The sequence below is a fragment of the Cibotium barometz genome, chromosome 53 (assembly GCF_041138505.1).
Source record: "Cibotium barometz isolate CiBa-2024 chromosome 53, ASM4113850v1, whole genome shotgun sequence".
In the NCBI taxonomy this organism is placed as follows: Eukaryota; Viridiplantae; Streptophyta; class Polypodiopsida; order Cyatheales; family Cibotiaceae; genus Cibotium; species Cibotium barometz.
Window position 1 is genome coordinate 35,778,902 of NC_141098.1, and position 24,941 is coordinate 35,803,842.

Sequence of the window (24,941 nt, forward strand, 5' to 3'; positions counted from 1 at the left end):
TGCTTTTAGGTTTTGGAATCAAGATTATTACTCAAAAGTTAATAGAAAATAATTGTGGTGGGCATTAACTTTTTACCTCCTTTGGTTTGTCCATGTTTTTGAGATTATAAATAAGACGGAGGTTGTCTCTACAGTAGACCAACCTTGCTAGTTGAGTCACGCTCAAACGGTTCCAGATCTTCGTATGAATGAGAGAGTATGCACTGCAATTTCTCTCACGTGTCAGATGAACAATCCTTTCATAGACAAGAAAAGTAGTACGTATTCTATGCGTACTACCTAGTACCTAATTACTGTGTTCAAAGATGTGCAAGACCTGTATTAATCTAACCCACTTGGGTCGAAGTGCAAGAATTGTTAGCTCTGGGTGCTTATATCCATAAGTCTCCCACCAATTAAGAGGTGTTTTGCACACCTCGGGTCGCGACGCGACAGTGTTAGAGATCTTTATGTTGCCTTTGCACAAGTGCGGACAACCATTGCTCGTTCAGAGGATAATCATAAGAGGGCTACTGACAAGCATAGAAGAGAGGTGGACATAAAAGAGAATGATTGGGTATTGTTGAAATTTGAGAAAGCAAGACTTTGTAAGAGGCCAGGAAAGGAGGGAGCATGCCATAAGCTCTCTACCAAGTATTACAGACCTTTCAAGGTGATCAAGCAGATCAATGAGGTTCATTTTCGGCTTGCATTGCTTGAGCATTTGGAGAATCAAGAATGCTTTTTATGTGAGTCTATTGCAGAAGTATGTGGGGCGAGAGCCAGAAGAGCTTGTCACGGAAGAGCCACGAGAGGTTGATTAGCTAGAGGAAGTTCTTCTGAGCAGATTGTGTTTCACAAGGAGAGAAAGCTACATGGTGGTAAGCTTTCTAGGCAATATCTTGTGAAGTTGGAAGATTCATAATGCTTTTCATGTGAGTCTATTGCAAAAGTATGTGGGGCCAGAGCCAAAAGAGCCTGCCCCACAGAAGAGCCACTAGAGGTTGATGAGCTAGAGGAAGTTCTTCAACCAAAGTAGATTGTGTTTCACAATGAGAGAAAGGTAGCTGGTGGTAAGCTTTCCAGGCGATATCTTGTGAAGTTCAAGAACTACTTGCCTATGGACGTGAAATGGGTTGATGAATGAGATTACCCTTCTTCAAGCATATTTGGAGGCTTTTCAGTTGAGGACAACTGTTTAGAGAGGTGGCCTCTTATGAGGTGTGGCCCAATTGGACACCATCTGTGAGGGCAAAAGGACGAAAGAACCATATGTACGAGAGATCAGAGCAAAACATTTTCTTCTTGTTGTATCATTGCCATTGTTGCCACCGGTACATGTCGTCCAACTGAAACCCTAATTTGCAGAAATCCTTATTTTTGCAAAAACCCTAATGTGCAAAAGTCCTCATTTGCAAAAATCCTAATTTACAAAAAACTCTAATTCAACTAAAATCTTAATTCAAAAACCCTAATTTGCAAAACCCCCTAATTTTTAAAAATTGAAACCCTAATTTTCCAAAAACCCTAATTTTATTGAGAGCGCTTTAGTGCATTTTGTTGCCGACACTCTAGGTATTTGTTGATTTAAACCTGCAAATTTGATCGTTGTTATAGGTAAGAGCTTCTATTGGTTCATTTTTCGTGCTCTACATCCACATACTTGGTCATTGACGTCTTGGCACACATGTATGTGTATGGATGTCGGTGGAGAATAGTTACTTGTGACAAGTTACAAGGGATTGGGGAGTGAAGAGTGGAGAACATGTCATTGATGATGTGAACCGTGGAACCCATGTAAATGATAGATACCAAGCTAAAAACGTATCTAATGTATTTCATGGTGGTTATGCTCATGAGGAACAACCATCCCATAGCAAAGGACAAGACCTTGGTGACTATATACAAATAGGACAATCATCACGTTGTAAGGAGAAAGTGCGAGACATTGATTAGGGAGATGCATGTTGAGATGGAAAATCTCAAGAGATAAATTCGTGATAAAATGTCTATCTAAAGAGTTTTCATGAAGATCTAGATGTAAGATAGATTTTGGATGCACCAAGGCACTCACCTTTTGTGAATGATGCATTGGAAACTGTTGCATTGGAATTGGGTGTCAAACCAGGTGCAAGGTTGCATTAGGTACGTGTATGGTACTTGATTGCACACGTTCCATATGAGTATAGAATAGACCAAAAAGGGAGTGTTTTTTTTTTGTTTTTTTTTCATGCAAAAAATGTTAAAAACGCCTTATCCGTTTACCAAAATGCATGTACCTCTCTATTCGCATTTCACCTGCCTCCTTGGACACGTACTTGTGCATTGAATTGTGATAGCGGGTTGTTGGTAGCTGGTCGCCTTCTCCATATAGTTGCTCCCACAAGGTTGAAAGAGTGCATAGAGCAAAAGCAAAGGAGCACTAGAGTGTGTTGAATAGAGAGTGCAAGAGAGAGAGAGAGATATGGAGCAACTATGCTGAATATACTGAAGCAAAACTCTCCCAAGCAAGAGACACAAGTAGTCTCATAAGTGAGGAAACAAAATATGTACAAGATTGAATGAAAAGTGAGAGGTAGCCCCACCTATTTATAGGTGGGGAGAGCTGGGCGATTGGAGCTGAATAAGCTGGCCGACTGGAGCAGAGTACCTGGCCGACTGGGAAAATACCATATGGGATGGGGAAAAATCCCAAAAAAATATGTAAAATAGGGGTGGCCAGCCTACAATCAAGGGCCATGCAAAAGGGACCAAAAGGACACTAGAAATGGGCAGAAACTGGGGATGAATGTGCTAACACCCCCTCTCAGCACCAGATGTTGAACAAACTCCGAGAAGCCGAAGATGAGGAGCCAAGGAAGCCTGAGAAACTGGCTTGGTGAACAAATCTGCAGCAGTCTCCGCTGAAGGACAATACTCCAAACGCAAATCTCCAGGAAGAACCCGTTCACGAACATAGTGATACTGTATCTCAATGTGTTTCGTACGAGCATGAAGCACAGGGTTCTTGGCGATGGCAATGCTTCTCTGATTGTCACACCAAAGAAGAGTAGATCTGGTAGGAGGATAGCCGAGCACCTCCAATAATCTCCGCAACCAAATCGCCTCACATGCAGCATAACAAACCGCATGGTACTCCGCCTCTGTAGAGGAAAGCGCCACAGTAGGCTGCTTTTTACTGCTCCATGAAATGGCTCCAAATCCAAGTGTAAAAACACAACCAGTGGTCGAATGTCGAGTATCTGGATCTCCAACCCAATCTGAATCAGACCAGCCAACAAGGGTTTGGATGAGAAAGAACTCAATAAACTGATTGCGAAACATATGTTCAATCGAGAGTAGGTCAACCAAACCAAACAATCGACGAGAACCCGATACTGTCCCTGATCAATCCTTGGAGAAGCATCAAGTAGAGAAAGCTTCTCACTAGTATCCATAGGAGAAGATACTGGTCTGCATCCAGTCAACTGAAATTTGTCAAGAATCTCCCGTGTGTACTTCTGCTGAGAGAAGAAAATGCCCTTCGAGGTTTGCCAAATCTCAAAGCGGAGAAAATAATGCAGAAGGCCAAGATCCGTCATCTCAAACTCTGTCTCCAAAGCATCCATGACAGAACGGATCCTCACAGAATAAGAACCGGTAAAGATGAGGTCATCAACATAGACCACAATGATAACAAACAACCCCCTCTCAAGGAGGATATAAAGGTTCGAATCTGCATGAGAACGATGCAGGCCGAGCTTTTGAAAGAACTCATCAATCCGTTGGTACCAAGCCCGCGGAGCTTGCTTCAGACCATATAAAGCCTTCTTCAATCGCTACACCTGATCCTGTTTGCCTGGAACAACAAATCCCGGGGGTGATCAACATAAACCTCCTGTGTAAGCTCTCCATTTAGGAAAGCCGACTTGACGTCCATCTAGAAAACGGGCCATCTATGATGACCTGCAAGAGCAAGAACGGTGCGAAGGTCTCATCGAAGTCGACTCCAAGGCGCTGAGCATAACCCTTGGCAACCAACCTCACCTTGTGCTTGTCCAAGCTGCCATCAGCTCGAAACTTCGATTTGAAGATCCAACGCACACCAATCACCTTACGCGCTGTAGTGGCCTAGGCACCATAATCCAAGTGCCATTCCGTTCGATAGCATCCAGCTCGGCCTGCATAGCACTACGCCAAGGCTCATGTGAAAGAGACTCGTCCACAGAATTGGGATCAGAAGGACCATTAATGTGATAGAGGACATAAGAGCATAGTTAACAAACATGTTGCCCTCATGAATTTGTTTCCCTGTAACTCTGGAAGAACGTCGGAGAGAACCAGGCGGAGGAGCAGAAGGAAGCTCATGTAACCCAGAATCACGAATTGTTTGATAGTACCATCAGGCACAGATCTGCTTGAACTCGCTGGAGGAGGAGTAGAGGCAGCATCATCTGACTGAGAATCCACAGCTGGAGGTGTAACAGAAGCAGAGGGAGGAGGAGGAGAGGAGGAGGAGGTGGAGGAAGAAGAAGCTCACCAATCCCCTCTGAAGATGTAGGAGTCTCGTCGAACACCACATCACGGCTCACAACAACTTTGCCGGCCTGAGGATCATAAAGACGATATGCCTTGGACACAGTGCTGTATCCGAGAAAAGTCATGTGCTGGGACTTCGAGTCCAACTTGGAGCGATGCTCCCTAGGCACATGAACATACGCCGCACACCCAAATATCCGGAAATGAACAACGGAGGACTTCTCACCATGGAAAGCCTCATATGGAGTTTTATTTTGAAGAGCAGCAGTAGGAGACCTGTTCTGAATGTAGACAACAGTGAAAGCCGCCTCAGTCCAAAAACGTCGAGGTAATGAAGAATGCTCAAGCATAGCACGGGCCATCTGTTTGTTATGCGGCATGTCGTCAATGCCATGTCTGAAAATGTTGAAGCAGCACATAAAGATGATGTATGGTACCAGTCGCCTTATCACAAATGGAATCTCATAACGAGAAAAGATCACCTCCGCACCCTGAGCTGTAAGAGCACTCATTGACAGAAGGTTAAAAGCCAAATCTGGAATATACAGAATGTCAGAGAAGTACCTCTTGTCCTCGGAAGAGTGGAAGATGGGGACGGTGCCATGACCATGCACTGGCACGGAAGAAGAATCACCCAAAGTGATCTCGCCTGACCTGGCAGTGAAGTCCTGGAACCAATCTCGATGGGGTGTCATGTGAGCAGTAGCACTGTTATCCACAATCCACGACCGTGACTGAGAAGTCACAAGAGCAAGTATATGACAAGTACTTGCTAATAGAAGAATGCCATCATCCTTCTTGGTCTGAGACACTGTTGTACAAGAAGAGTTCTTTGCTGCTTCATCACGCTTCTTCATGTGACATTGGGGTGATTTATGACCCTTCTTGCCACAATAATGACATTCAATGTCCTTGTTCTTAGAAGATTTGTTGTTGTCTTTATCCTTGTCGGAATCCTTGGAGTTCTTGTCAGAACCCCCTTTCCCTTTCTTTTGTTGATTCTTTCCTTTATCTCGCACTGCCAAAGCTCAATCAGGGCCACCAGAGGTGCCAGTCCACTCCTCAAAGCGAGACTCAATCTGCATAACGGAGGGGAGAACTTCCTCCCAAGTAACTGGAATAGGACGAGGAGAAGAAACAAGAGGCTGAAAATATGCATCAAACCTCTCTGGAAGCTTGGAGAGAAGCCGAATAGCCATGTCTTGTGTAGAGATGTCCTTGCCACAAACAGCAAGCTCGTCCCAGAGATCTTTCATCTTCGAGATGAAAGCAGATAAGGATGGAAAGGTAGAAACTGATAAGTTCATAAGTTGCTTTTCCAACGCCAAAATCCGACCCGGAGACTTAATCTCGTAGAGATCTGCAAAAGCCTTCCTAACTTCATGTGCAGCATCTGCTGTACGCACATGAGAGAGAACAGAATCCTGACAGTTCAACATCAGAAAGGAGAAAACGCGACGATCATTCGCCTGCCAAATATCAATCTGTGCCTGAGTCACACCACCGGAAGCAAGGGTGGGAGGGGTGGCATTGACCGGTGTAACAAGCCAATCCCAAAGATCCACGCCAGGCAAGGCGATTTCACCTTCACCTTCCACAAGGTGTAGTTGGAACCATCCAACTTTGCAGACTTAGAGAACATATGAAGAGAAGTTGGTGCAGCCATCACAAAAGCTTGGACTCAATCTCAGAAATATGCACAATCTCAGAAGAAGTGTCCTCCACAGGTACCAAGGGTGCCACCAAAGCCCGAACCACAACAATCCCCCTCTGCACTAGGGAATGACCACCAGAGAGGAAAACGCAGCAAAGGAAGGGCTGCTGTCCTGAAAAAACAGGCCGCCTATATCCAAACTCCATGTGGAATGAAACGTTGATCAGAAAATTACCTGATGGCTGCAAGCGGTGAAGCCAATCTGAAGAGGAAGTGATCAGCAGATGCTGTCCAGAAAGCGCAGCAACAAAGAGGCTGCAAATCTGAGGATAAACGCAGAGGAGAGGGTGCTCAAATAGGGCTGAATCTGGGGCAGCAGAGGAGTCGCTGAACTGGGAGTGATGATACCATGAAAGAGTGCACAGAGCGGAAGCAAACGAGCACTAGAGTGTGTTGAATAGAGAGTGCAAGAGAGAGAGAGAGATATGGAGCAACTATGCTGAATATACTGAAGCAAAACAGTCCCAAGCAAGAGACACAAGTAGTCTCATAAGTGAGGGAGCAAAATATGTACAAGACTGAATGAAAAGTGAGAGGCCGGCCCCACCTATTTATAGGTGGGGAGAGCTGGCCGACTGGGAAAATACCATATGGGTTGGGAAAAATCCTAGGAAAATATGTAAAATAGGGGTGGTCAGAAGGGCCATGCAAAAGGGACCAAAAGGACACCAGAAATGGGCAGAAACTGGGGATGAATGTGCTAACAAAGGTCCCTCTCTCTCTCTCTCCTCCCCCTTCCCCTCCAATAGGCATTGAATACTCTCTCTCTCTCTCTCTCTCTCTCTCTCTCTCTCTTCGTAATAGAAGATATATTACGAAAATTACTTTACAAATGGCCACATGGCTGCCAGGTGATGTACTAGCTTTCCCTCACTAATTACTTCGAACCATAGGTGTAGCTCGGAGTACCCTCATTCAATATATAGCCGTGTCATTTTCCACGAAATGAGCTAACCGCAAGGAAGAGACTTGCTACAATAGTAGCCCTTTTATACGACGTATGTGAGTTGTAATACCAACATTTGCATCAAATATGAAGGTATTCCTAGTTAACCAGATATGCCACAAACCTGTCCACTTGAAAAAATGAAAGAAAACTGAATGTTCTGGGTTATGCGGCCCATTCGGAATCTTGCCAAAAATTCAGTCTCTAACCTTTACGGGCCTATTTGTCAACGAAATCCATACGCGAGAAAGGAAATCCCTCACCTTCTTTGCTACTAGACATGAAATGAAAAGATGCGGGCACGTTTCCAAGCATGTAGTATAAAACACACAATTACCAGAAGCAATCCGTCGCTTTCGCAATTGGTTCCCTAATGGTAGGCCTCCAACTAGCATGTGCTATCCCTTGATATGGAATCTTAGACCACCAATCTTGTAAGATTACTTCCTTCCACCAGGCCCTACTTTTCTTGATGTTCCATACTCTATTAGCCTTCTCAGTGATCCAACACTTATCTTCCACCATCACATGGTACGCTTGATTCGTTGTACGTTGGACAATGTCCTGAGGCTTTCGAAATGCCGAATCTAACCAAGGTTGCTGATCCTCCAATTGAGGAATATCACCAAACGGTGTAAGTCTTGTCCTCACCTTCTCCCATAACTGTACATATCTACGTGGAACTTGAAAATATTGACGGATTTTTGGAAAAGACAATAAGCGGCCTCTACTTGGCAACAAAGCATTCATAATTCTCACTAGTTTCAATTGAGCCATTCTATTGAATTTTGGCCACTCAACAAGTTTGTCAGGCTACTTCAGAAGTCGTGAAGTAGCCAACACACACTCTCTCTCCTCCTCCCCTGCAATAGGTGTTGAATACTCTCTCTCTCTCTCCCTCCCCAATCACTGAGCTCTCTCTCTCCTCCTCCCCTGCAATAGGTGTTGAATACTCTCTCTCTCCCTCTCTCTCTCTCCCCCTCCCCAATCACTGAGCTCTCTCTCTCAATTTCCAGATAGTGAATTTAATAATTTTTTTTCTAATTTCCCAAAATTTCCAGTGAATTTCCACCCTAATTGCCCAATTGATTAATGCCACCATCTCTCCCAATTTTCTCCAATTTTCAATTTGTCCAAATTTTACCTAAGTTATTTCTTTTCCCATTTTTTTCAATTCTCCCATTTCTCTTGAATCCCCCTTCTCCCAAATTTTCCCAATTGCCTAATTTTCCCCAATTGCCCCATTTCCCTTGATTTTTCCAATTTCTCCTAATTGTTCCCATCCCTAGCCATGTTTCCCGATTGCCTTATTTTTTCCATTTTCTCAAATTTTTTATTTTAAAAATTTTCCCAATTTTTACAATTTCTACAATATTTTCAAAATTTTCCTCACAAAGCCCGTTTTATTGTTTTTTAGCTTTTCAAAATTTCTCAATTTTCCTCACAATGCATGTTTTATCGATTTTCAGTTTTTTCATCACGTCGAAGTCCACAAATCCTTGTTGGGCAGCCCATGCCATTATCCTCAATGATGTTGCTTTGGTTGGATTTGGCACGATAATGTTGCTATTGTTCATTACGGCACATTAGCTCTTTTACCCGGGTGATCGTCACATGTCGAGGTGTAGGAGTAAGGGCATTGGGGGATGTTAGGCATATCACAAGAGATAGCAGATGCTATCATTAAGGAGAATACCGATGAATTTACAAAGGACGTGAGCATGAAGAACAAACTCCTAAGGATGATGTGCTATTCGATCCTTTGTCCACAGATGCAACACCTAGTAGAAAGAGAGCAAGGATTGATGAGGAGTAGGTTTACAAGATTCTCTAGCACCTACTTCGTAGGCTCCTAAGCAACGCGCCATAGACTCCATGTTGCACTTGCAGTCAGGGATCAAGGAGAGGCAACGCATGGCAGAGATTGAGATAGAGCGCACTCATAGAGTGAAATATCTCATTCAGTGTGTCTAGGACCGATCAATGGAAGATGATGATTGCAGTTGTGGGACCTTCAGAAGGGTGGACAAGTCTTGATTACAATAGGATGAAGACCACCATGCTAGAGGAGGCAAAGGAGAGGGTCGAGGTAGCTCTTCAACCAATCAAGAATGGGTGGAAGAAATTCGGTTGCACCATAAGTTCAGATGGTTGGAGTAACTCGAGGAGGAGACATCATTAACATCTTGGTATCCTCTTACCTCGGCACCTACTTCTTACGTGCAGTTGATGCTGGCAAGGTTGGTGAGGGCATTGCATCTGAATTCATTTTCAGCCATATTCACGGAGCCATTGTGAATGTTGGTGTTGAGAATGTGGTCCATGTTGAGTGACAGATATTGCCTCTAATTGTAAGAGGATGGGAGAGATGGTAGAGGCTGTAATAACATCAGTTAGTTGTGAACGTTCCTGGGCACGGTGTCATGAACAAGTTTGTCAACACTTAAATATGAACCAAGAACAATGCAATAGATAACTTAAAGTACACAACACTGCACAAGATAACACTACAAAGCTAGAGACTGCACGGTACACCACCATTGAGGCCGTGAACGGGCCAACCCCCCCTCAATACTGTTGTATATTATTGGAGTATTATTTTGTTTACAAAGTTCCAACGGCTTTCCAGCCTATATTCCATCCAATGCAAATAATGAGTACATGTCACCCAAACAAGTATGTGTCGGAGTAGAATGTCGATGCCGGACTCGTCGAAAAGAGTCAAAGTGGTGATCTGACCACCAACCTCATACACCTGGAGCTGAGTGAAGTGTAATTGTCGTTTTGAGATCACGTACGAATAGGCGCTCGTACTAGACTCAACTTGTGGAGACCGTGGTACAATTCTTCGAGGTATGGGTACATAAACATGTACTCATACAACACCAAGAACACGAACAGGCACTCGGAAAAGAACTGTTACTCAACAGGCACACAGGTGTCGATGCAGGTACTCAAACAGGTACATGGGAGTTGTAGCAGGTATTCAAGTAGGTGTAGATGCATTATGTACTATGTACAGACAGCGGGTACTTAAACAGGTACACAGGAATACTCAAGCAAGTATTCAAGTTGCTGTAGATGCAGCATGTACTATGTACATACAGCAGGTACAGGTCAGGTACAGCAGAGCACACAGCAGGTACAGTACGGGCACAACAGAGTACACAGCAGGTACAGTAGAGTACATGGCAAACACAGTAGGTACAGTTGGGTACAACAGAGTACACAGCAGGTACAGTCGGGTACATCAGAGTACACATCAGAAACAGTACGGGGTATAGCAGGTACACTGCAGGTGCAGTCGGGTACTGCTGGTCGGGTACAGCACCATATGCATGGCAGCAAGGTACAGGTTGTCAGCTAACGAAACAAGGAAAATCCACTTGGGCGGCCAAATGGTGACAACCCCTCTCCCACACTTCAATAAAAAGGGGCGCTTGTTAAATTGCCTGGCCGGTTTAAACTCACTTCTAACTTGTCCGCCCACTTTTTAATGAAGTGTGAACCTACAAAACAAAAAAATAAGCCACAACACTTATATAAATAAACAAAGAGCTTACATTCATACTTACCACTTATACAAGTAAGGTCAGAATATAGATTCACACGCATGATTCACGCGTAAACAATACATACAGATCTTGCAGGTAGTAAAATTGTTCACGCAAAAACAGTTCCAAGCAAGCAAGTATGCTTGGAATTGTTCACGTAAAAAGAGTTCCAAGCATGTAGGTATGCCACACAATGAAATGAATTGGACAATCTCCCTGTCACTTAGCTTGTACTTATCCACTTGGTTGTCCAGCCTCTTTGGACAATGGTTAGAATTAGGGTGTCAGGACCAACTGGTGACATGGTCTCCACTTCAAACAAGCCGTTCGGATCTTGGATGGGTTGCCCTCCATCTGTTTGGATCACTTCCAAGCTTCGTAGTGTGTCTGCTCCTTCGGCTCATCCTCCAGAATCTTCCCTTACTTGGGAGTTCTGTCACCGATACCACTTCCTCTCTTAAAACCTTTCTGGCATCCTCGGACACTCCCTCTTGTTGAGCTTCATCTATGGAAGAACTTACCACTGTATGTGCCATCGTTCTTCCTTGGATCTCTTGTCGGCAAGCTTCCAAGCTGTCACGTGCATCCCACAGTTGGATGCCACGTGGCCATATTGGTACAGCGCATGCAAGTATTGTTGTGGTAACTGGTTACTGGCCCTTTGTGAGCCCTTGTCCAGGACAAGTCAGCCAGGCATCCACTGTAGAGGGTCCTGGTCAGGTGTGCATGTCCCGCACATGAAGCTAGTGCATGTCCTGCACGTCTGCCACCCTTTGGAATGATGTAGACGTGGCATTTATGATCCGGATGCACGGGCATGAGGTTAGGTCAGGAGATGGACTCTGTAAGAGTTTGACTCATGGACAGCCATGGATTGGCTGTCCAAGGGCCACCAAGGCCATACCGAGGCCTTAGGCCCAGCCATAGCACTTGAGACAGCCTTATGAGGCTCCAAGAAGCCTTGTTGGCCAGCATGGATCCAGTCGGCGAGCAGCAAGGCTGCCAAAGCTCACACATGTGGAAAAGAGATGCAATTAATACTGATTTGACCAGTCATGAGCAGGCCGACAGATCTATGGGCAGACCGACGAGCATATGGAATATAAGTGATGGGCTGCCTAGAGCATAAATCATCTCATATCTCTGCAAGTGCCGAAGTCCAAGGGCTCAAGACAAGCCGAGAAGGGGCCAAGCAAGGTGGAAAGTGTAGATCAAGGGGCAATCTTCAGTCTGAAAGTTACATCAACCAAGGGAAGCTGTTGAAGTCAATTCAGTCCTGGCTCTTTACAGCCAGCATTCTGTCATTCTACTCATTCAATAATGCAAATACTCCGCTTTATCCCTGGGCAGCTTGTTCTTGACAGAAGTTCAGTCAGCTTTTTGGGACCAAATGCCTTCAAAACGCCTGATTTACACCACTTGATTGATTTTTAATGAGTAGCCCCTTCTGGCCCCTTGAATAAACCAAAGGTACACACTCCACCTCATCATGAGAACCGGTTTCTGTTTTCCTTTGAGTCTGCAAAGGGAAAGCTAATTCCTCTGCTTGCTTTGGAGGTCATGAAGGTTCTCCTTGGGTTTTACCTTATCATTGTAGCCAAACTCTGGATAATGGAAAAGCAGCTACATCTCCACCTAGACTGATGGGCCACTCCAACTCAAGCATGATGGGTCCATCAGTTGTACACCACAAAACTCTCTGAAAGAAGATGGCAATTAAGCACGTGAAATTTTAAATGCCCCATTCCAGAGTACATGCTGTTTTAGCTTCTCTATCTTGCAATCGTAAGGTATGCAATGAGATTGCAATCCTCAAGTCCATAGTCATGTTTTGTGACATAACAACTAGAACCCTAGTACAAACTATTCATCCTATATGCTGCCCCATTTTGATGATATTGCATTTATAGATATGATGGAAGACGCCTCATAGAAGCTTTTGGATGCTGTCAATTTGAATGTTTTGTAGAGCTTGTGAGAGTTGCGAGCCTGCTGCAGGAGAAATTAAATAAAGTCAAACCTGAAAGGATACAGAGCCCGAGAGGTGTCCGTTGGACGAAATCCGCCAGGGCAGGTAATTCTGGTCATGCAAAGTTTGCCTTATCACTTGAGTTTTTTTCCATGAAACCACTCTAAAATTAGCTGTTTTGACTTTGCCTTAATATAAGTTTAACTCAATGCAGACCTCGAAATGACCAGCTTAGAAAGCACTGCAAAAACCTTGAACCTGTAGCAATCGATAGCTTATCTCCATACATTGAGAGACTTGGCTCTTGAAGAAGTAAATAAGTGCTCTTTTCCCTTAGGGCTTTTATAGAGAACCCCCACCCATCAAAGAGCTGACATTACTTGACATTATTCAATGGCGTCAGCAGGGTAGTCTCCTTGTCCATCTGATTTCATTTCTGCCCGTTGTTTTTTAATCTATAAAGATCTTATTCTTGAGTGTTACATGTGGCTCAAACTTGAATGGGGATCTTTTGAACTTTTAGGCAAAGAAGACTTTTATCAAAGCTCTTGCCTTTTGTACTTTACCTTGTATTTCTCAAGAGTCAAGTCCTTGCATTGTAATTGGGAAACGAGGAGTGTTATTACAACTTTCCCTTAGCCTTGATTTTTGTAACTTAAACCCCGAGCATTTTTTGTGGCTGTATGAACTTTGATGTCCATGGAGAACTTAATGGCTTTTGTATTAGAGAGAACCGTCACCGTCTCTCTTGGGATGGGGACTTGAACCTTGCTAGTAGCTCATTTTGTTGGACATGTGTCTTTCACTCAATACTAAATATAATCTCTGCAAAAAAAATGAAAACCATAATGAGATATAAGTTTGACAAACAATATGCATCATTGCTGTATTTGTTTCTTACCAGAGCGTTTTAAGAGGCCAGCGCCCTCGATGTCACGATGTTTGCAAGCTTAATCATGCTTACTAAATGTCAAGTCTTCTGGGCCAGTATGTATCAGTGTGTGTAGTGTTGCTTGAACAAAGTCTTGATCACCTACCTCCTCATTCCATTTGTGCACAATTGGCACAAAACAGAGGAGTACTTGCATCACCCATAACATATGATAAATGAATTTACACGTGACCAAAATTATATATTCCATGATTTATCATATGCTCCTAGATTGCATAACTCATCGAGAGGAAGCGTGTAGATGTAAGTTAGAAAAGAACATATAAGGTAACAATGATGGGCACTTTCTTGAGAGTTACATGATCTCTTTCTCCATCCATGTTTACCAAGTGGTACCCCTTGATACTTATTCCTTGTAACCTCTATGTGCTGTAGTAGTTATGGAGTTTCAGGAAGTATAGGATATGCATAGTTTCTAGGGCGCATATACTAAAAATTGGCAATACCCTCAAGGGTTTCCCCATTGATTAATCAAACTAGTATGCAGTAATGTTTGGCTAGCATAATGTTTTCATAGATTCCTTCATATAAATTGTTGAGGTTGATTATTTTGCCTTGAAATTTATTTATTCTAGAGGCTTGAGTGCAACGATTGTGATTTTCATATAATTTCTCATATAATGCATAGTTGAACTTTCATGGTGGTAGTTGAATGATATTTTTGAGTGCCACAGAGCCTTTGTCTCTCTCTCTCTCTCTCTCTCACACACACACACAAACACACACACACACAAAATACAAAAGTTCAGCTCCTTGTATAGTACTTTGGAGATTGATTTCTCCCCATATATGACACCTTTTGTTCCCTCACTTTCGGCCATACTGGATGTGGCTTGATTATGCTACAATTGAAAATGATTTTTTTGGGATTTTAAAGTTTGTTTACATGGCAAGCTTGCACAAAGCTTTGCAAACACCTATTGTTATTTGCAAACAATAGGTCTTAGAGTTTGTTGGCAAGTTTAGAGCATTCTTTAGAGTGACAAGTTGAGTTTTTCATCTTAGCAAATGTTGTAAGCCAAGCATATATCATGTAGGTTGTGTTGAGACAGAGACAATGTGTGTTTGATAAAAGAGCTCATTGTGTTTGATAAAAGAGCTCATTTCTTTACCTACGTAAAAACATTTCCAAATTTCATTTCATTCAATGAGAAACCAATATTTCTTTAATACATGACCATTAGAAATGTAAAGTGTTAAGTCTTTGTTAGAGTTTTTTGAGAGGCTCATGATTGCCTCTCAATCTCCAAGATTGTATGATAATTAATTCAAAAGATTCTTAGCATATAAGAAATTTTCAAATACAAACACAATGCTAATGTTCAATACTATGGGAGTGCTCGATATGGATAAGTAAACATAGAGAAGATGTAATGAAGCCAAGAAGTAGGAACTATAAAGCAAATTAAGCAAAGAAAACTTTGCCAAAGATGTCTAAAATCATAACCTAAGTTGACAAAAACTTGAGTAGTCATCATCGTATTGACATAAAATTGACAAGTCAAGAAGATGCACTAATGTTAATTAAAATTTCCACAATAAGAACACTAACCTAACTATGATTTATTGTGAAAATTGGGGGGGGCCGAGGGTATTAAATATACAAGTAGTGCTTTTGCAACTGAAATAAGAAACAAGAATTCAATTTGTAATGTGAATTATCACCATTGAATCCTAGAAATAGATCCATGACATTTGAATGTGAATATTGATGAAAATCTTAAAAGACAATATGTCCACGAGCTTGCGTTTTTGTATTGATGTAAATCTTGGAAGTATAAGTATGTCTTTTTTGTCACGAGGTTCTAATTGGGCTTGTTTCTTTTTTATTTGGGCAAGGAAAAAGATTTGAAGTGACACTTCAAAAGGAAGAAGCTTGCTAACCACAACTACAGGTTGGCTAGAAGGGGGCTTTAAGGATGCACTAGAGCAAGACTACAAAAGAGATTAATATATAGATTTTTGTGATGAGCATCAATGTATCTATTTTTTAAGAGATTAATATATAGATTTTTGTGATGAGCATCAATATATGTTTTTTTAAAATAGATCTAATTTATTTATCCATTTGGTTTTCCCTAATCACCCAATTTTAAGAGTGTTGTGAGACATAATTATTGAGCCTACAAAAGGAACAAATATATCTTATCAACTATTAAGTAGCATAACTTACAGTGCTTTGTACAACTTCCTAAGTAGCTCAATTGCCTTTTTTTCTCCTGAAAGCTCCCTTTCGAGGGGATGTAGCCAAGCTAGAAGCTACACCACTCACACACACAACCCTATGGTGTTAGGGCTTGAACCCATGACCTATTGGTTAGGGTGGGTCATGGATGAGTTGAGCCACTTGGGCCCGTTGACAACTCTATCTCGCCATTTTTAGGAACTTAGAGCTTTCAAGAAACATAAAAAATATAGAGCATGTAATATCAAGGTCACTCAATAGTTTAAGTAGTTGAACTGTGCAACTTCAAGAGCAATAGTCATTCAAAGTAATGCATCTTAGGCCACCAATCAAATTAAGAAAATGAGCTGAATCTCTTCAAATTAGCTCTACTAGGTTTCTAGGTAATTTATAGATCAATGTAGGCAGTGTCCTTCTTCTTTACAAACATAACAAACATGCAGCTTCATGAATTTTTTTCTCCCTTGAAACAAGAACTCTTAGGGTTTCAAACGTATACATTTAAGATACCTGAGTTATTTATGGAGTTTCACAAAGTATAGGATGTGCATATTTTCTAGGCTAGCATATACTAAAAATTGGCAATACCCTCAAGGGTTTCCCCATTGATTAATTAAACTAGTATGCTATAAACTTAGTTTCTCAAGGCATGATTAGTCTTGTAATTTATGAATTTAAATCATATCACTTTCCAAGTAATCTAGATGTGTAGTGGGCTATAGTCAAACTTCTGTCTCTAGTAGTCAAGGTATTGAATTAATTGTGATAAAGGCTTTTTTAAAAACTTAGAGCTTCATGCATGCATTACTAACTTTGAGTTATTTCATCTCCAAAAGTTTGAAGAAAGAATTCAGAAGCTTGAACCATATACCATGTAATCCTCAACCCTAAATGAGCCCTTATCAAGTTAATACAAAAAGTTCACCTCCTTGTATAATACTTTGGAGATTGATTTCTCCCCATATATGACACTATTTTCACTTTACATGACACATTGTCTGTTCCTAGAATTCACAAGAATCTCATTTCTATATCTTCTCTTACTAACACTGGGTTTAAAGTTTAATTTTTTAAATCATTGTTGCCTAGTTCATGCCCAGTAGCTTCTATTGTCATGTCTGGTACATTGTGCAATGGTGTATACAAGGTGGATATGTATGACATGATACAAGAATCTCCTGATGAGTAGTACTCGGCATCATGATTCACAAGTCTGCTCATTCTAGTGATGAAGATGACAATAATAACCGTGAACAACAATGATGACAACAATAGCGACAACGAGGACAACATCGCTCGATGATGAGGGGAAGGAATAAGGTAACCTCTTTCCTTTCACTGAGGAGTCATGTTACCTCAATATACTCCTTCCTGTAGATCCTCTTTCCTAACATCTGGGAAAGAAACAATTGCCAAGAGGTAGAGCACATAGTGACAGGGTTCCTTGGGAAAAAAACATTAGTCCTTTAAGGAGACATACTCAACTGGTGCTGTTTCTTTGTCAAAACCTTTTGACAAGCCGAATCTTTGAGGAGGTAAAAAACAATCCTTCATGAATAAGTTTCTTATTAATACCAAAAGATGGTAGTATACAAAAATCCTAATCTCACAAGGATAACAGATTAACAATAATAGTCCTCAGATAGTAGTGGCTCCCATGCGAGTGCATGGAGAGCTATGAGTATGCACAGTATGTGACCGGATTCATCATGGATCCCAAGGATCGGCAAATCAGTGACTCATCTGTTTATATCTCATTAAAAAATGGTAACATCATCTATGAACATGATAAAAAGTGCACAAAGTAAATGGCGGTTTGCATCCTGATGAAATGACCGAAAAGGGGGCACTACCTTGTCTTTAAAAAAATCTTTCCTTTTAAGCCCTGCTTACTTTTTTTTTTTTGGACATCCGAGGGACGAGCATTTTTTGCTAGACAAACCAGGTGTCTTCATCTCGCGCTGGGTTTTGCTTTCTTTTGAAAGCTTGAAAAAGCCCTTTCCGATAGAAGAACCAGGCCTCTTCGAGCCTGGTCGCATGGGAACAACGAACCACCTTGAGAGGAGAGAGCGGCGTTAAAAGGCAGGTAGGCAGTAGGTCGCATGCTGTACCGCCATCCTGCTTTTCGAGGTAGGCTCCTGCCTTTAAGATGAAGGTGAAATGGGTGCTTGTGAAGAGAGCAGGAACCCTGCTTTAAGGAAAGAGCCAATCAAAACGTTACAAATTTAATGGGTTGCAGGCTTTCTCGAGAAACAGGTTGCAGGTTGTGTTTCAGCACTTTCGAAAGCCTTACCTTTTGCCCTGCCCACCCTACCCGACTGCGTAACTGGTTCGCAATCCCATGCGACCAGGCTCTTAACTTTGACGGACTTCTCACTTTTCGAAGCTTCAGGAGTGTAGAATATTCCAAATAATTCCTTTATATCCTTGTTGACTCTCTTGGTGTCCTTGGTGGGGGGGGCTGAGGCTCCGGAAGAGAAGCTTCCATGCCACATCATTAAGAGGAAACCCTCAAACTCTCATGTCATTCAAAAGCCCAAAGATTTTCTTCAATCTACCATCACAAGAAAACCCACCATCAAGCAAAACATTGTTACACACCATCAAGCAAAACATTGTATGTAACAGCATCTGGTTCGGCAACCCTTGGTTTGCATTTCTTTGTATAGTAAGTCTGCTTGATTCTTTAAAAAAGAAGCCAAGCTTCATCAATCCTCACCTGCTTGCACATGCCATCAAGAAATGTATTAAAAGTCACCACAGAGAAGGTGTTATAGATTCCTTTGACATCTTGTCCATAAGCCCCACAGCTTCATCCACATTGCCCTCCCTGCTTGCAAAAGCCAGATATTATCTTAGTATATGTGACAACATCAGTAGAGCAATTTTGAAGGCCTTCATATTCTCTACAAATCTAGAAGCATCATAGGGTCTCTTTGCTTTGCATAGGCACCCTACTAGACCATTAAGTATCCAAGCATCAACACTTCCAGGCTTTCCTCTTACCTCCTTTGCAAAGGCCCCAATTGTGAGGCTATCTGGGTACACATCAGCATCTCTCATTTCCATGTATACTCTCTTCATCCAGATAGCCAGACTTAACAAGAGTGCTAAAACACAATGGTACTTGAAGGATGCAACTTTCATTTCTTCCAATTAACTTCTCTAACAAATCAAAATTCTTGGTCCTACACAAAGAATGTATTATTACACCGTAAGCCCTTGGCTGTGTAAGCCGGGCATTATGTGCTGCCTACTGTTTGGCCCATTGCAAACCAAAGATTTTTCGATTGGGACATCCCAAGCTGTGGGATTTTCTAATGTTCTTGTTTTTCCATCAGCCCAAATCTGTCACTTATGATGCCAACATGCACACTAGGGAAGTACTGGACAATGAAGGCCATTCCTTAAGCGTGCAGCTCGGCGTGGAGCTTATTTGAGATGCCTTGCAGCTCCCCCACGTGGACCAACCCTATGTTAGGATCACAAATGCTCCCAAACTGACCAGGGGAACATAAAGGGGCAACATAACCAGGGGTGGAGTCGGCGAACATTACCCTCCCGGAAGGTTTGATTATGCCAACCAGAGCCCTATTAAACATGCGGAGCTTCTTTGTACCCAATTCCTTTGTGAAGATATTAGTTGCTTAAACCTCTGTGTTGACATATACAAAATCCACATCACCTGCTTTAACCTTCTCTCTCACAAAGTGATAACACACCTAAATGTGCTTTGTTCTAGTATAATACATTGGGTTACTCGTCGTGAATGCTTCTCATGTTATCATAGTAAATGACAACAACCTATTCATGGGCCCATATCTACCAATAGCTTCTATAACCAAGCTACCTCACATGCTGCCACAACATCACCCCTGTACTCATCCTTTGTACTCAATAAAGTAAACATTGGTGGTTGCTTCTTGCTGCTCCAACTAACAGTAACTCTTCCAAAAGAAAACATAAAGCTAGTAGATCTCCTGTGTGAGACACTGCCAGTCAAATCTACATATGTATATCCATGTATCAATACCTATACTCCAGCCTTATAGAAAATCCCATAGTGTATTGTATACCTGAGTATCCTCCTAGCCATATCCAAGTGTGGCTTCCTTGGGCGGCCTACATAAATTGACTCACCAACTTAGCAACATAGCTCAAGTCTAGCCTAGTGGTTGATAGTCATGTAAATTAAACTCCCTCTAGTATGATAATGCACCTGCACACATGGTAGGGTCCTCCAAAATATCCCCTCTGTTTGTAGCTAATTTTGTGTTCTTCTCGAATGGCACTAATATTGGCTTATAACCTATAATCCCATACTTGGACAGCATGTCCAAAGCACACTGTCTCTATAAAAGCCAAATCCCATCATATGATCTAATCACCTCTATACCCATGAAATATCGTAGCTCACCTAAATCCTTCATTTCAAACTTCCTTTTAAGGAGCATCTTCACCTTATGAATGTCAACGTCCCCTATGATAATCAAGTTATCAACATCAATGACTATTAGAACAATGCCACTATTAGTGTTTTTCACATAAAGCAAAAAATCTTGCGGATATATGAAATCCAATAGGATACTCTCTTATCTTGTCTAGTCGTGCTCTAGAGGTGCATGTTTTAAGACATACAAGGCTTTATGTAGCCTGTAAAACAAATTTGTTCTGAGCCACTATCCCTAATAAATGAATGACCTATTTAAACATCATGCATTATGAAAGGTTGTTCTACCCTTTCGTGATACATGTGAATCCCATCGATGGTGGGGCAGATACATGTGGTCATGGGTAGGGTTTGATGACCGACCTCCTACCTTATGGGGTACTATATATGGGGGGATTTGTGAAACTCCATAATCATCGAGTTCATTGTGTTCAATCACTCTTGTAACCAAGACATCCTACGTCCAAAGTTTGTCTAAAAGCTCCTTACCTGGAGCACATAGGTGGGTGGACAATGCCATCAGTTTGTAATCAAGTTTTTAACAAGTAGTAATATTGTTTACTCTCCATTTCTTTCTATAATTCATGGCTTTGTATTGTGTTGATCTAGCTTCCACTCTTATATGTATTCTTACATGGTATTAGAGCATAGGCCCTAGGCAAAGCTTGTTTTTAGGAGTTTGCTATTTGAAGGTAGATTTGGAGAGATGGCCCAATCTACAAATAATGTAGCCATGTGCTTGTGCCTACCCTCCACCTGTTGGGGATGGGGAGTTAGATGGGATATATTACACTCTTTAGAAGTAGATTAGGTCTATTCTTGATTCATATGAGTTGTGGAGAACTACAACAGGTGTTGATGCAAAGTTGAGTCGTCCTACTTTAGATCTAGTAGATCCACTATAGACCATACCACCAGATCCTATTTTCACTTTGGCATGGAGGTGAATAATGTAGATACACTATGTGCCATCATCACCAACATCCTTGATTTGGTGAGATGACCCTGATTTGGCATACTACCATAGTCTCTAAAGCATGACAAGGAATCAGACAACGATTCAAAATCTTGAGAATCTTGTATAGTAGTGGAAAGGAATTTTGATGGAGAAGCTATAGAGTAGTTCATATCATGGGTGGATAAAGAATCTGTAAGATCAGATGGTGGTAGTGAGGGGGTCACTAAGACCAGTGAGACGAGGAGCTGGCATGCAAGTGCATAAGTGTTGCCCTTGAAGTATGATAGTTTGGTGACCTCACTAAACATGTAGGTGCATAACCCACCTCTTGTTTACACCAGATTTAAATATGATAGTTTGGTGACCTCTCGTCTCGATGATGAGCGTATGTATGCAATTTCCTAGATCGAAAGGAAATCTGAGGCATGCAAAATCCAAGGCAATGGTTACACGATAATCTGGTGCAAGTGGAGAGGATAAGGAACCACTGACGATGGACTACTCTCATGCACTATCCTTGACTGCTCAAATATATGAACTCTATCCACACAAAAAGTGCCAGGAATGCTATGAATACTAGGAGTAGTAGTCCTATCAACGATATCTCTACAAATAGAAATCCTAAAAGAATAGCCTGATGCATCTAACACTAGTAACTCAGGCCTATGCTCATAGGTGTCTCCATGACTCGTATGCGGAGTATCACTATCAACAAGTGTGCTAATGGATACATCACTAATCAAATGCATACTATCCTCATGATCCGTAGGAAAGATGATAAGCATAGACGTGTCGATGTTCGGTATGCTCACTACCATCTCTGCCCCTCGAGATCATGCCCACATGATCTAACTTACACACATCACCCTCGCTATCACTATCACATACATCATCATCATGTGCATATGTGTCAGTGGCATCATGTGCACGTGTATCACTATCATCATGTGTATGTATGTGCGATACATCAATATCATCATGTGTACGCGTGCACAATACATCATCATGGGTATGTGTGTGAGATACATCAATGTCATCACATGTGTGTATGATCATCACCATGTGTACATGTGTTAACATGAATATCATCATGTGTACGCGTGCACAATACATCATCACGGGTATGTGGGTGAGATACATCAATGTCATCACATGTGTGTGTATGATCATCACCATGTGTACATGTGTTAACATGAATATCATCATCAGCATGATGATCGTCAATCACTATCCACATCATCACGAATGCATGTCATCATGATACCCATCCTCAGGTATATAGTCATCTCTGCTTAATGAGTGTAGGGTACTCAATCAAATCCCCACATACATCATCCCATGCAAGCAATGCCGAACCATCCATGTAAAGATAACCACATAGATGCTCAACAAAATCACCATGTGTAGAACGTCTAGACCATCTGGCGGGCACAGGCATCCTCCTCATCAAATAAGTGTCTAAATTGGCTAGGCAACAACATTTGAAGCTCAAACATCCATATGTGACATGAATATGATGTGTCATCATAGCATGATGTTGGTGAAGAAGGATCTAGAGGTCAAAGACGCGATGTGCCAAATGTATGTATGAACTCGGCAAATGGTATGCATCTCCACACCATATGTGACATGAATATGATGTGTCATCATAGCATGATGTTGGTGAAGAAGGATCTAGAGGTCAAAGACGCGATGTGCCAAATGTATGTATGAACTCGGCAAATGGTATGCAAATGGTATGCATCTCCACACCTGAAATGGTAAATCAAGATGACGGGCATGGAGCCAGAGTGATAGGATACGAGCGGATGCTGCACAATCGGCGTTTGGGATGGAATCGTAGTGATGTCGATGACGATGATGGTGGGTAGCATGACGATGATGGTGGGTAGCATGACGATCGTAGGTGGGGTAGAGGTAGTAATGGATCCCTATGTCCAATGTGCTCAAGAATGCCACACCGCGTGTGGAAAAGCACCAATATGCTCAAATGGCCACCTACACATGAACACAGGTTAAAAAATGACCAAAATGCTCAAAATGACCGCTCACGCGTGAACAAGGGCCAAAACTGAATGCAAATCACCACTAATTATTCAAAATAGTGCAAAAATCAATCCACAAGGTAGGGCTCATGAGTGAACACCATCAAAGTGGTCAAAACGCGCGTGTGAATGCCAAAAAAATACACCAAATGGCAAAAAGTGTGCGTGTGAACACCCAAAATGCACCAAATTGGCCACACGGCACACGAACGACCTACACAAACTCAAAGCGTGTGAACAATACCCAATGAAAACTCGATGCGTGCGCAAACGTCACACAAATGTACTTATGGCGCCAAAGCATGTGAACAAGGTAGATTTTTTCTTTTTTCTGCTTGCCCCTCCTTCAACGTCGGCTACTGATGCTGAGCCTGTGGGGCTGGTGCCGTGACGCCCCCGTAGCCCTCCCCCTCCGAGGCCGTGCCGTGACGTCTCGCAGCCCCCCCCCCCCCGCCCCGGCGCCGTGCCGTGACGCCCCCGCAGCCCCGTGCCGTGACGCCTCGCAGCCCCCCCGTGCGGTGCCGTGATGCCCCCGCAGCCCCCCCGCCCCCCGGCACGGCGCCGTGGCGCCCCCGCAGCCCCCCCCCCCCCGGCGCCGTGCCGTGATGCCCCCGTAGCCCCCCTCGGGGCGGTGCCGTGATGCCCCGCAGCCCCCCCCCCCCACGCGGTGCTGTGACGCCCCGCAGTCCCCCCCGCCCCGGTGCCGTGCCGTTTTTTCTTCTTCTTCTGATTCTGCAACGAAGGCTGAGCATCTTGTTCTCCGATGCCTCATCGGACTGTGCTGGTTGAAGCTTGCGGAAGCTATGATGTTGGCTGAGCCAAGAGAAAGGCGATGAGCTCGAACAGAAGGGCCTTACACTGAGCTATGAAGCTTTGCCTGCGGGGCGGCAGCTATGGCAACTTCTCAGCAGTTGATGCCAAAGCCTCTGCAGCCTAAGGTGCCGGTTTTCGGAATGGAAAAGCCCCTCCTCTGCTTCACCAAATTTCTTCGTTTGATTTGTATTCTCTGTATCATACACCTTGTTCCAAATGCTATCAAAAGCATCCACCCCTTCCTGCCAATAAACCCTGACATGGTTCCTCATAGCTTTGAGATACACATACCTTAGATGTAATGCATGCAAAGGCTCTTAAGGAAACTTTCGCTAAACCTCTTGCTATGGACTGTGTAACCAGCGCTAATGTTGAGCATTAATATTTGCTGTCTAGCCCTTGTCGAGAACAATCTGCCTCTTTATGCTTGCCATAGAGCAAGGATGAGAACTTTATTGCCTTTGTCCCAACAGATCCACCAAGGATCAAGTATAGTAAGATGCCTACGCACAATAGGATCCACTGAGGATTAAGCATACATCCAATAGCTGTCTTGCACCATTTTACCAAGATTTTACAATTTTGGCATCAAGATCCATAAGATTTGCCTGACCTTGAAGAGTTTTGAACCTTTTTCAACAAGATTCAATTGATCTTGTTCTCACGCATTAATCTTAACACACTTTTTCAAGCAAATTTTGCAAAAAACCATGCACTGTGGAGGTAGTGCATGGTTTGGTTGCAAGTGGCACCTTAGCTGCTGTTGTTCATGTAGATAGGATTTAGGTTAGAAGACTTCCTTGTGTTGCCTAACTTGTTGCTATAGCTTAGAGCTTGAAAGAGTAAGAGTAGTCATGA

General features: G+C 42.6%; 1 protein-coding gene across 1 annotated transcript in view; it reads left to right on the forward strand.

Annotated features, from left to right (window-relative positions):
• The window catches only part of MIS12 (minichromosome instability 12 (mis12)-like protein), a 34,271-nt gene extending 20,948 nt beyond the window's left edge, over positions 1-13,323 (forward strand). Inside the window, exons 7-8 of the mRNA XM_086789257.1 lie at positions 12,681-12,785; positions 12,895-13,323. Of these exons, the coding sequence (XP_086645383.1) occupies positions 12,681-12,785; positions 12,895-12,944 (155 nt within the window). The 3' untranslated portion in view covers positions 12,945-13,323. The remainder of the gene's footprint in view (positions 1-12,680; positions 12,786-12,894) is intronic.
• The last annotated feature ends 11,618 nt before the right edge of the window (positions 13,324-24,941 follow it).